The sequence below is a fragment of the Eptesicus fuscus genome, chromosome 15 (genome assembly GCF_027574615.1).
Source record: "Eptesicus fuscus isolate TK198812 chromosome 15, DD_ASM_mEF_20220401, whole genome shotgun sequence".
Lineage (NCBI taxonomy): Eukaryota > Metazoa > Chordata > Mammalia > Chiroptera > Vespertilionidae > Eptesicus > Eptesicus fuscus.
This window is the reverse complement of record NC_072487.1, coordinates 17,860,639-17,873,721: the sequence shown is the minus strand read 5'-3', so window position 1 is coordinate 17,873,721 and position 13,083 is coordinate 17,860,639. Positions and strand designations below refer to the sequence as shown.

At 37.0% G+C, this 13,083-nt stretch overlaps 1 protein-coding gene across 3 annotated transcripts in view; it reads right to left on the bottom strand.

Moving 5' to 3' along the window:
* MLLT3 (MLLT3 super elongation complex subunit) overlaps positions 1-13,083 on the bottom strand; it is a 264,020-nt gene that overhangs the window by 114,639 nt on the left and 136,298 nt on the right. For all 3 annotated transcript variants that reach the window (XM_054727310.1, XM_008145039.3, XM_008145040.3), the window contains exon 3: positions 1,786-1,868. In XM_054727310.1, coding sequence (XP_054583285.1) covers positions 1,786-1,868 — 83 coding nt within the window. The remainder of the gene's footprint in view (positions 1-1,785; positions 1,869-13,083) is intronic.

Below are 13,083 nucleotides of genomic sequence, written 5' to 3'. Positions count from 1 at the left end.
GATATAGCCTCTCCATAGATAAAATTTATGTCAGTGTAGATAGAGATTAGCAGGCAGATAATATATCATACTTTGATATTTTTCTATGACTTGCCTTTAATTCACTTAGCAATATGCATTTTCAAGTCAGTATTTTAAAATATCTGAGTTGTATTTCTTTGTAATGATATACTCACCTGCAGATCATTTCTATTTTTTACTATTATAAACAATGCTACAACGAACATTGCTGAATATATATATACTTGTTGAGTAAACTCTAAGGATGAATAAAATGATAAATATCCAAGCCATGCAATATTTCAATGACTCAGTTTCCTTTCCTTAAAACTAGGGATATTACTTATGTCTTAATAGTTCTTGTAAACCCACTAAATGATGCAATATATGTAAATGGCTCAGAGACTGCCAAGGACAAAGTAAGCATTCAAATATTTAACTACACAGAAATAGGTTACTGTCAAACATGCTCCCAAAATATAAATTTAAATAAAACAACAACAATAAATGAATGGGGGTATGGGTAGCAGGTCTGTAGGGAGGTGTTGTACCAGGGATGTAGTCCATGAGGAGATGGGCTCAAAAAGAAACAAAAAATATGAAAAACTAATTTTATCCCATCATCCATACATTCCTGTTTGTCAGGATAGTTTTCTTATAGCTTAATTAAAACTGAATTATCCCTTAATCATATAAGAGATTTTTGCTGGGCCTTCGACCCACTGAAAAAGCCAGTGGGACACTGTTGCAGTGGGAGGTACTGAGCATGAGAGAGGGGCTCATCAGTGGTTCTCCTGCTTCACTGTGCGTGAGAATCGCCTAGTTTAGCAGACTCCTAGGACCAGGAGATTCTGCTTCAGGAGATTTGGGATTCAGTCTGAGAATCTCACTTCTAGCCTGCTCTTCGTGGGTGATGCTGATGTTGCTGGTACAAGGACCACACTTTATGGAGCACTGGCTTGGTTAACATGACATCCTATTAGCTCGGTCCCTTTAAAAAAAGGGTGGAGAGGTGGGGGTGAATTATCTCACTTTTAGGCAAGTTTTAGAAACTATGATTACTTTGGAATAAATGGAGGGAACAGTGTCCTTAAATGTAACATAGCATTTACTAAGTGCTTACATATATTTGAAGTGTTATTCTAAACACTCAGCTTTACGGTATCTAAAGGACCTACAGTATTTATAGGATCTAGCTACCTTATGGGGTAGATACTCTTATTCTATCTCCATTTTATAAATATGAAAAGTGATCCCCACAGAGGTTGAGAAATTTGTCCAATATTTTATAGTCTGTATGTTTTGCCACATTTGTTAACTGTTGGAAGCTTTTAAATCCAGCAGAATCCATAATATCTCAAGTTGATATAATTGTATATGCATATCATGTATGTGTATAGCAGCTAAAGATGACATATTATTCTTTATAAGTCTAAAAATTCTAGAAATATGAAAATGAGGAAAGGTGTATTTCACTGAAAAACCATAATTACTCTTTTCTATTTTAAAAACATATTAATCTTCTTTTTCAATAGAAATCACTCTTCTCTTAAAAAGAACATTTAATAATTTCATATAATCTGACTTCATATAATTGAAATTATCTTTTTCTAGCTACTTCCTCTGTAATTAAGGGAAATTATAGCTAAAATTCCTAGAAGACAAATTTAACTTATTTTAAAATCATCTAGAGATAGAAGGGCTTATGAATCAAAATTATTTTAAATATCATTTGGTTAATGAAGGATCTTTTACTGAAAAATTAATGGGTAAGGATTTACATACCTTGTTTTTAAAATAAACCTCAATTGGCAAAATGAAACCAGCATACCCAGATTCTTCTACTTTGTAAGGTGGATCTTTGCACACTGAAACATTAAAAAGAGAAAACAGGTGAGATGAGAATAATAGACCAAGAGACAGTTTCCTTCAAGAAAAAAACCCATTCTACCATCTAGATCATACTCAATTTTCACAGCCCTTTGCCAGGCCCCCATCTGCATCTCTGATCTATCCTTTATTTCTTCTCCAGAATCTATAATAATTTTTCCATGTAAAGAAAATGTGCAAATTATTTATTCAAATCTTGATGGGAAGAAGGTTATCACAGTCAACCATGGTCATTAATGACTTTATTTTAGTTGTTATCACCCTGCCCTGCTTTAGGGAAACTGAGGAAAACTCCTACTGGCCCAAAGCGTGAAAGTTTGCTAACACAAGTGATACTTATGTCTAGTCTTTGATGTGAATCACTCCACCCTTAAACTCCTCACTTCTCTGAGACATCCTGATTTCTATGCCTAAAAGTGGCAGGACCCCCTCCTTCTGTTGAAAATCCCAAATCCGCAGTCTCCCAAGGTTATTGGTGCCCATTAAGTCACTATTTCTGACTTCCCCCAAATATGAATGCTTATTGAAATATTGGTATACACACAAACACTTAAAATCCATTCACATCATACAAATATATGAGAAACAATACGGCTTTTGTGTTTCTTATGAAGGAAGGCTGTTAGTCAAGACTATTTAGGTAAGCTCTTGGGAAATGAGAGACACCCTAAGAAGCTAAATATAATTTCATCCCACTAAAATTTCCACCAAGTCAAAGTCAGTGACAAGCCAACTGGAATCATTCTAGTTAAGACTGCATTTGGCAATATCACAAAAAAAGTAAAAACGTAATGCAAAGCATCAAGGCCACACACCCTGGTAGCCCAAGCCCTCTGCAAAGGCGCTCTGGTCTACCTTTCAGCCTTCCTCCTTTACTCACCCACCAAACCCCTCCTGTGCTTCATCCAAATGCATCAGTTCCCCTCAAATATGCCCAGCATTTCCCAACTGTGCCCTGTCCTCCTGTTATTCCTTCCATCGCACCTTGATGCTATTCTTAGCATCCTCTGCTAGTTCAAATCCCAATTTCTTCACAAGGCCTTTCCAGACCACAAAGTACTATCATCTCTTCTCCTTTTACCCTCCCAAAGCATTAACTGTCTGAACCACTGGTTCGATACCCAACGGAGTTCCTTATTACTATATATTCAGGAATTTCATCTGTAATTTCCTTTCATTTCTCAGAGACCGAAATATTTACCTCAGGAACATAAAGAGTGTTAAGGGCTCAGGCCTGTGTGGCCACCCAGGATCCACCTCGGACTAGCCAGGCCAACCTCTATAAAATTACTCAAATTCTCTGAACCCCACATTTCTCTTCTGGACAGTGTAAAGATTAAATAGGATGATATATGGAAAAGACACAGCACAGATCCTGGAACACAAAGTTTTCAGTAGTGACTGAAGTGAGGCAGGAAATCTAACCTGTGAAATCTAACATGTAACCTTTTTGGCTAAAAAGAGAAAGGAGGCAGCAAGTAGAAAGCCCTGGATTTGGGTTAGAAGACTCTAGTCCACAGCCCTGGACTAAGAATTTTCCAGACAACTTCCATTTCCTTTCACTTTAAAAGAGAACACAACATCTACACATCTCTAAGCATGGCCGTCAAAATGCAAGAAAACCACATATGTGGGAAAATATAAGTGTGAGGCATTTTTATTACAGACGACCATGATGACGTACATGAAAACAGGTTAGACATTCCACAAGTACAAATGTGGTTACAAAGAGGTATGCTGAAGATAGGATTTTAACATTTGACTTTCTCCTTTAGTCCTCCTTAGAACCAATTCTCCAAACTGACATCAGAAGTTAATCAGGAATGAGGGATCTCACCTGACCTTACACGTTTCTCTAATAAAATATGAAAAAGCACAAGAGTGACTTGGTCCTTCACCCACTGACCACCTGCCAACCTGTCATGAATATTCAAATACCCTGAACACTGAGGGTGGGAGTAATGCTACTAAATGCACTGAGCACCCGCAACCGCACCCCAGCTAGAAGGCTAGCATTATACCCACAACCTTTCCGAGATGCAGAGCCCCTTTTTAGAACAGCAATTTCAGTGTCCAGGTTGTTGGGATTAATCATGCCAATGTCGTTTGAAGGAAGTTTATTCTGCGGGTTGCTGTACGTGCCAGAAGTTATAGCTGTTCCTCTATACACCCTTTTGTATAATTCATTTTCTCTATTCTGCATGCAAATTGCTCCTATTATAGGAAACAGCTGTTAGTGAGCATATCTCATAGTTGAAAGTCTTTGATTTTTCTACCCTCTAAAGGAAATGATGTTATGTATTAATATTCCAGAGAAGTCTGGTATTATAAGAAACTGTTTACCAACACATACCTCAATTATTTTTAAATGAAATACTTTCATAAATAACAATGAACAATGTCTGAGTTCTTCATTAGAAGCAAACAATATTTTATACACAATAAACATGCCAGAAAATCAGTAGCAATACGAAAACAAACTTACAGTTCTGACTGAAGAAAGTCAAATTAGGGGAAATAGTTTGCTTGTTTATTTGTTCGTGTATCTTATAACCAGAATCATTAATATGAGTTTCTAACCCAGTTCTTAAAAAGAAACAGGAGTTAAAATTAAGAAATATTTTAGCCAGTAGGGATAGTACATTAGACATAAAGCATTATTTTTAAACTAGTAGAACCACATTTGGTATCTCCTGCTGTCACTCAACAACCTCTTCATTAAGAATCCCTTTGCACAACGGTGGTATCATAGACAATTAGGTTTATCTGAGACATGATTATTGCTCATTGAGAATCCCTTTTCTTGGTCACTGCCCACTCTGTTACCTTTATAAGATCTAAGCACCTAAAACCCTTCAACTCATTCTTCCTCTCAGCTGTTCAAGAATTAGATAATCCCTAAGAGCTATGTAATAAAAGGCCAGGTTTCAGAAGTTGTTGAAGGGATATTCATCTTTGGAAGCCATCAAATTTTTTTAGGTGACAATAAAATGGGAAGATTAATATTCAATCTTTAAACTGTGAAAACTGATTCAGTAGAAATCACTGAAAACTCTTCTTCCTGTCAAAATCTGGCCCACAGGTTAACTCTTCCAAGCTTCTCTTGTTGCCCTTATCAGGCTGGTGGGTAACATTCATTCACCTTTAAGACTCCTCCACTAGGCAGAGCCCCTTGAGGTTAGCCACCCCATCATTATTCGTATCTGTAACTCCAGGCACTATCATTGAATCAAGTAATAGGTACTCAACAAATGTTTGATGAATTGAATTTTTTCAAGATTCATGCCACCCTTCACTAATTTACCATGGCTAAATAAGTTGCTTGCCGGAAGCTGTCAAGAGTTGATATGAGCCCATGAAATTCTTCTGCAAACTCTCTACAATCACCATAAACCTTAAAACATTGGTTCAGGCAATAGAAAGTGTTGCCACAGATGAGTCTTGTCTTGAAAGCTGAATACCCAACGCTAACTGGTTCTAATTCTGATAATACCAAATTTTAGGAAACTGAGTTAACAGATTGGGCCAGAAGATCTCCAATGTCATTTTGAAACTAACATTATATAGCCATAAATAACATGTCTCTTCTCCTCTCCTTCCACACATCACTACCCGTGTACACCAAGGCTCTAACTAGGAGACATTTTCAAAACTCTCTGGCTAAAAAACCACAGGTACCATGTAGCTCTAACAACACACAACACCCCAAATTCATGCCTGAGAGGAACAGACCAAAGTTTTTGTACATAATGAGTAATTTTCCTTAAAATAGCCTTTCAAAAATAATAGGCACAATGGAGACCCATATGGATAATATGCAGTATGATGCTAAATATGTGCATTGACCATTAATATATTTAATTGTTTTAAGTTGAGCAGGAAAAGTACACAAAATTAAAACACATAAAACAGGGAAGGGGTCATGATTAAATTAATCTGGAATAAGTCAAATCCTTACATACTACCTGAGATTTTCAATATTCTTCCTTTAGGAGAAAAAGAGTTTCAAAAAAGAGCTGTGCTTAGTACAGAGAAATAAGTGTCTCTTAGATGAATAAGTAAATGTATGCTTATATAATAATCACATATAAAATAAATTAATTTAATTCATTAAGAGATCCCACATAGCAGCACAATTTATAATAGCTAAGATTTGGAAGCAGCCTAAGTGCCCATCAGCAGATGAGTGGATTAGAAAACTGTGGTACATCTACACAGTGGAATACTACGCTGCTGCTGCTGTAAAAAGGAAGGAACTCCTACCATTTGCAACAGCATGGGTGGAACTGGAGAGCATTATGGTAAGCGAAATAAGTCAATCAGAGAAAGATAAATACCACATTCTCACTCATTTGTGGAATATAATGAACAACATAAACTGATGAAGAAAAACAGATCCAGAGACAGAGAAGCATTGATCAGACCATCAAACTTCAAAGGGAAGGCAGGGGAGGGTGGGGGGAAGGTGGAGAGATCAACTAAAGGACTTGTATGCATGCATGTAAGCCTAACCAATGGGCACAGACACTATGGGAGGGGTGTATTTGGGGGGATAAGGACATATATGTAATACCTTAATCAATAAAGAAAAAAGATATCCCTTTTTTTTAGCACTAGATAAAAAAGAAGAAAATATGAAACTCTTCTAGACCCATAAGACCCTCATTTAAGCTTTAAAAAATATCATTAGGCAATAGGTGTGTGTTTTTTCCTAATCCTTAGGAAAAGAGCTGTTGGACTCCTCTCCAGAACCTCTCTCCAGTGTGTTTGCTTAGACACTATGATTTATGTCCATCTGAATACTTTTGTTAAGGCCTTGGCCCAGTTGCCCATTGATAATTATTGGTTTTACTTTATTTACTGTGCAGGACCCTTCAGGAAGGAAACACCAAACTCTCTTTATACATAGACTGGTTATTACCACTGCCTTATGACAAATGTCCCTTCCAGCTTGAACATTTTGGACTCCTTCTTTCCTGCTCTAGTGCCACCACATCAGTCCCCATGAATAGTGAAAGAGGGTGCTGCATGGTCCATGTCTCTGCCCCCAACTGTTCCATGTGAGCATTTGGAAGTCCAGGGCAAGTATCCAGCTATATGAGGACTGCCTTGTCACTGAACATGGATGGCCAAGCCTTTACACTTGTGACACGAAAAGAACAAAAATCAACAGTTGGGTTTTGTTTTTGTTTTTATGAGCGCGTGCGCGCGCGCACACACCCACACCCACACACACATTCTATTGTTGCTTCTATTTAGCCCATTTCTAAACAAAACAAAAACAAAAAGGTTTTTCCCCTTTGTGTCACTTCCTCATTTCCCTGGAAAAGGATTAAAGATAACATCAGGCAACTTTTGAGTCCTATTATTGTTTTTACCTTGTTGGTATGGAAAATAGCACAATAATTAATAAATAATAATACAAGAATAAACCCTGTGTTTCACATACTCACAGCTGTAAACCAACTTTAGTCCCACCCTTTACATATGTTATTAAGCCCATCCTCAATTTAATTCCCTGCTTTCCAAGGGCAGAGGCTATGGCTCAAGCCTCTTCTCACCACTGAACCCAGCCCCCATTTATGAACTTGAATTAATGAAACATAACTTTAGTATGAGCTTCAAAGGAAGAGACAGAGCAAGCCTGGCAGTTGAGAAGAAAGGTCTGGATGTCAAGGAAAAAGTATGAAGGCACTGGAAAGTAAAGCAGCATAATGGATTAGTCAGTATCAGCAGAGACAACAGAAAATAATGAAGAAGAAAAAAACAGGTAATATGGATGAACTTTATACTTATACAGAGACCCTCATACTACAGCTACTCAGGGAGTCCAGGTGGGTAAAAATGGATTACACATATAAAAGAGGGATTGTTGACTTTGAAATGGTACAGAAAACTAGAATAGGAATAAGAGCTCAAGACTCCACATTGGTCATACTGAAAAATCTTAATGATGACACATAAAAATGACTTCATTTGTCAGTAACTTGGAATTTTTAACTAATAGACTCAGAATATCCCTAGCCTCTCTCTCCAGAGGGGAAAAAATGGGAACATATTTTTAAAATATGTGAACATTTTCACTTTTCTGAGGAGTTACATCATTAGAGTTAAGCAAAGCCCATCTAGCTGAGGTTAAATCAATACATTTCATCTTGAGGGAATATAACTGAGATATTAAATTAAGACCATTATCACAATCATTTCTTCAAGGAGCATATAACAAATGAGCCAACAAAATGCATAAATTGCCCAAAACTACATAACATTATGAGTTGTTAGGAATATTAAGTATAAATCCTCAAGCTTACATCTTTCACTAAAATTGATAACACTTACACCAACTTGCCCTAAATTCCCTCGATATAACTCAATATATGGCATTTCTTCAAGTGATCGGCCTAGTGGAAATATACTTCCAGGCTAATGTTATGGGAAAGAAAAAAAATATATATATATATATTTTCACAGAAAGTTCCATCTAGAGACAGATTTGGTTCTTTTCTTGAGAATTATTCAAATGGAGAAATCTTGAGATTTCTATCTCAAGGAAGACCATCATTTCTTTTTAAAAGTTAAACCTTGGGCAAAATATTGTTTTAGAATACCGTATTTCAGAAAGTCCATCTGGAAAAGCAGGATTAGCTACATGGAAAAGGATCTTGTATTTGGGAGGAGCATCTTTACGCCGGTGTCTGTTACTACAGACCTGGGGTGGCGAACACAAAACACAATATACAGATGATGTATTATAAAATTGTAAGCCTGAAACCTTTATAATTTTATTGATCAATGTCACCCCAATAAATTCAATTTTTTACAATAAATTAAAAAAAGGAAAAATAAAAGCTGAGCATGGGGGGAAAAAAGAGTTCCTCTTTATGGCTTTTATTATTTATCAGATATAAAAAGTCATTCAAAAACCCCACTTCCTAAAACAATCACCTCATGATGTCTGGAGGTAGGAGAAGTAAACGATCCTTGGGACAGCCCTCAGGCATCGAAGTTTTACCCCAAGTTTTACACTTGGCCCAGCTATCACTAAGACCCATGCTGCTTTTGTTTCAAAGGAGGGAAATATCGTCTTCATTTATAAAATTAACCTATCTTCTCATTCATATTAATTCGTGTGTTTTTTCTCAGGTAGTAGCCTAATTCACTCAACCCAACAGGCACTGTAAATCATAGGGCTACAAAGGTAAGATGGAGTCCAGATCTCAAGCAGATGACAGTCTAGCCGGAGATATTGTCATCTAAGCGCAGATTCTATTCTAGGGACTAGAGACAGAGCAATACACACGGCCGACCTGGTACCTGCACTTATTAAACTTATGTCCACTGTTGGGAGAAAGGGAAGGGGAGGAGGAGAGAAGAAAGAGAACACACATGCCAGAAAATATTGAGAAAGGAAGTATTGAGAAATTAGTGCTGCAATGAAAATAAAGCAGTATTCAATAAGAAATGCCCCGGTGAAAATAAAGCAGGCTGACGTGAGGAGACTGGGAAACTCCTTATTTTAGGTTAGTGTTCCCTTTCTGAGGAGGTGACATTTAAGCTGAGATCTGAGAGAGAAAAGGCCAGGCAGGGGAAAAGCACTATTTATTTTGCTTACAGAGGAAGATGTGTGAACAACCTCAAGAAAACCTGTCCTTACATTTGCCTCCAGGGCTGCTCAGCCCCTTACCTGGTTTTTCCTCTCTAATTGAGGTGAATGCCACTTCCTCCCTCCTGAACATTTCCTCCTTATACTTCTCTTCCATCGTAAATTCACCTTTTAACACCCACATAGGTTTGGCTATTATGATTTCACAATCTTACTTCTCAAATCATAAATTCTCCCCAATGCTACAAACTCCCAAGAAAGCAATACATCTACTTATAAAATCTTCATTACAATTCTTCATTATGAAGAGTTGTGTTTTTTTTTAAATACAATTCTTGGGAATTGTACAACCTAATTTTATTTGAATATATTTTTATTGATTTTTCAGATAGGAAGGGAGAGGGAGAGAGAGATAGAAACATCAATGATGAGAGAGAATCATTGATTGGCTGCCTCCTGCATGCCCCCACACTGGGGATTGAACCCACAACCCGGGCATATGCCCTGAGTGGGAATCATCGATCCATGATCTCCAGGTTCATAGGTCAATGCTCAACCACTGAGCCATGCCAGCTGGGCTGTACAACCTAATTTTAAATGATATACTTTTTTTTAAAATTATGCCCATTGAAATTTTAGAGCTCCTGTACACAATGCATACAGAAGGAGGAGTCTGGACTAAGAAGCACCAACCACACAAAAAAAGCAGTGGCTTTAAGGGAGATTTGAGAAAAAGAAAGATCACAAGTGCAAAGCTATATGCTCAAGGGGAGGGAAAGAGAGCTGTAAGGAAAAAATCACATGGCTCAGTAGGGAAAGGAAGAGAACAAGAGTGATGACCTTCAAAATATCAGAATACAGAAACTAGGATTTTCTCAAACACATACTCATATTAAAGGGCTATTTTTTAACCGGCATAATTTTTTTTCTTTTAGTAAGACCACAGTATATAAGAGCCACTTTTAAATGTGTTACACCCACCTTTCTTCCATAGCTCACAATTCCATTTTTAATACTTGCCCTTTAAGCAGAGGGCAATGAAATGGTTTTATACACAAGAGAGATATCGACTGCATTAGGATGATACAAGTGGCGATGTGTTGTAAAATAATCAAATATAGTAAGTCAAAGATCAGACCCATTTCCCATTTTTTTGAAAGATACAATAGCCTGAGATCGCCACAACCTAACTTCACAGAAAACAGCAAAAGATAATGATCCAAAGTAAGTCAAGGGTCCATTTTTTCTCTTCTCAATTTTTGCTTTATTCCATTTTCAGTAGGAAAAGCAAATGCTTCCAGGGAAGTAATCAAACTGTTCTAACTTTAGAGGAAGGATTAGAACAAGCTTTCTTTTCAGCATCGTTTGAACTCTGCTTTATTTTTCTGTTTAGCACTTGGCACAGAGATAGGCTATATCCTAAGTCTCCTAATTGATTTAAGCTCCATTAGATGTTACAAATGAAGGCAGAATGAGGGTGACACTAATATGAGGGCAACTGTTTACACACAGTCATACAGGAATGTGGTTCCTGTTTAGCCTGACAATCTCTCAATCTTCTCAAATAAACCAGAGAAAATCCTGTATCCCCACCCTTCTAAAGCATGGGTTTTCAAACTGGGTTTCAGGAAAACCTATCGCCTTGCAGTGTGTGTTAGCCATGTAGGCAGTTTGTATTGCTTTTATCAAAGCAATAGTGTGTTTGCCCCCAAACAATGAATTAAGGTCCCTTAGAATTATGTGGGGAAATAAAGTAAGCCACTGCTCAAATAAAATCTGAAACCACTGTTCACAAGGATGTTATAAAATTTTACCTATATCATTAAAGTAAATCTACTTTTACAGAGTATAATTTTTTGCTTGCTCCTGCTAAATATAGTAATGATCTGTTTCCTCCTTGTCCTGCCCATAAAAGTGAGTTACATCTATTTCTCAGATTTGCAGCTCTGGCTTGCAGCTTCTGGCTAAATAGAGACAGAGGTCAATTTTTACAAAATAGCTTCTGATTGCCAAATGCAGTGCTAATTTCATGGTACTTCTCAGGAACTCTGAATTCCAGGAATTACTTAGTAGGGGGAAGCAGTACAAATATAAATGAAAGCAAAATCAAAACAAATGCAAAAACTGTAATAGTCAACACTATAGGTGGGAACTCACAAACTGGAAAGCTTAGGGAACAAAACCTGGTAGAAGCAAAGAAGGACCGTCATTAGGTTTAATTTTAGTTTGTTTACAGAAAGCAGGTATGACGTTGCCCAAAGGAGAAAGAAAAAAATATATATAATGAGTAGTAATGATTCCAGAAAGAGCTTAGGAGAAGATTATAGTACAGGCTGGAATATACGAGAAACATTCCACTGATGGGTAATTGAATTGGGTATTTCTTTATGAGATACTAAGGAAACAAATTTTATAAGAGGAAGATTAAAAAAAATAGGACATTAGTAAAGAATTTAAGTGCCAAGACTAGTGGTTTTATACTTATTTGGGAATAATAGAGAATTGCTCTTGTGAGAATAAAAACAAAGGTAGCCAAACAATGCCTAGGCACATTGCTGCTCCAAATAAACCAAGGAGAATGGAAAGTGCAGAAATGTTGAGACAGGATATGAAGAAAGAGAAGGAAAAAGGAGGTTAAAGGTTAAGATGTTACCATGAATTATTACTGTGCCCAAAATATAAGCATTGAGGATTCCCCAGTATACTGCTGAAGTGTAGTGTAAGAATTGTAACAGGTTTTGCTCATTTAAATCAAGGGACTGCTGAAAACTTTAATTTAGTAACAAGCAGCATTTTGTGACAGAGGAAGCTGTGTGATGCGGGGCAGAAGAGCTAGTGGCCGAGAGCCAGAGCTCTGGAGAAGAATCCCCTGCACAGTTCAGATCCCCCTTGGACACTCGCATATGTGCTCTGTTCTTTATTCTAAAATGGAGATAATGCTATTATGTACAGCATACAGCTCCGTGAAGCTTTAAGAGATCATCCATGCTAAAGGCATAAATGAGACAATCCCTATAAAGCTTTAAAAAGCTTTCTAGAAAGTAGAAATCATCCAGTTATCTAACAGTAGTCAAATACAAATAAACATCACAGAATTTACTTTGTACTGTCCCAAATATCTTTTTAAAAGAACATTTTAAATCCAAATATTTACAATCAGTTCAATTAAACATTCTTAGATTTTATTTTGGGCCTTACATATTTTTTTTTCTTTTTAATTTATTTATTGAATTTTAGAGAGAGACTGATTTGTTGTTCCATTTATCCATTCACTCATCGGTTGCTTCTTGTATGTGCCCTGACCAGGGATCAAACCCCAAACCCTGGCATATGGGGAGGCTGCTCTGACTGAGCTACCGAACAGGTCTTGGCCTTATAGATTCCTGACAGGGATGTATGAAAAAAGAAAATACTCTTCACTTTGAGGAATTCTTTTGCCTCAATCCATCACTAACAGTACTAGCAGTTGGTCCACACTCAGCCTACCTTCGGACTCGTAAAGCCCAAATTAGCATATATTATGCAAAGCAAGCAAATAAAGGTTATGTATTACAAAGCAATAACACTGAAATGCTGCAATAAAACAAACA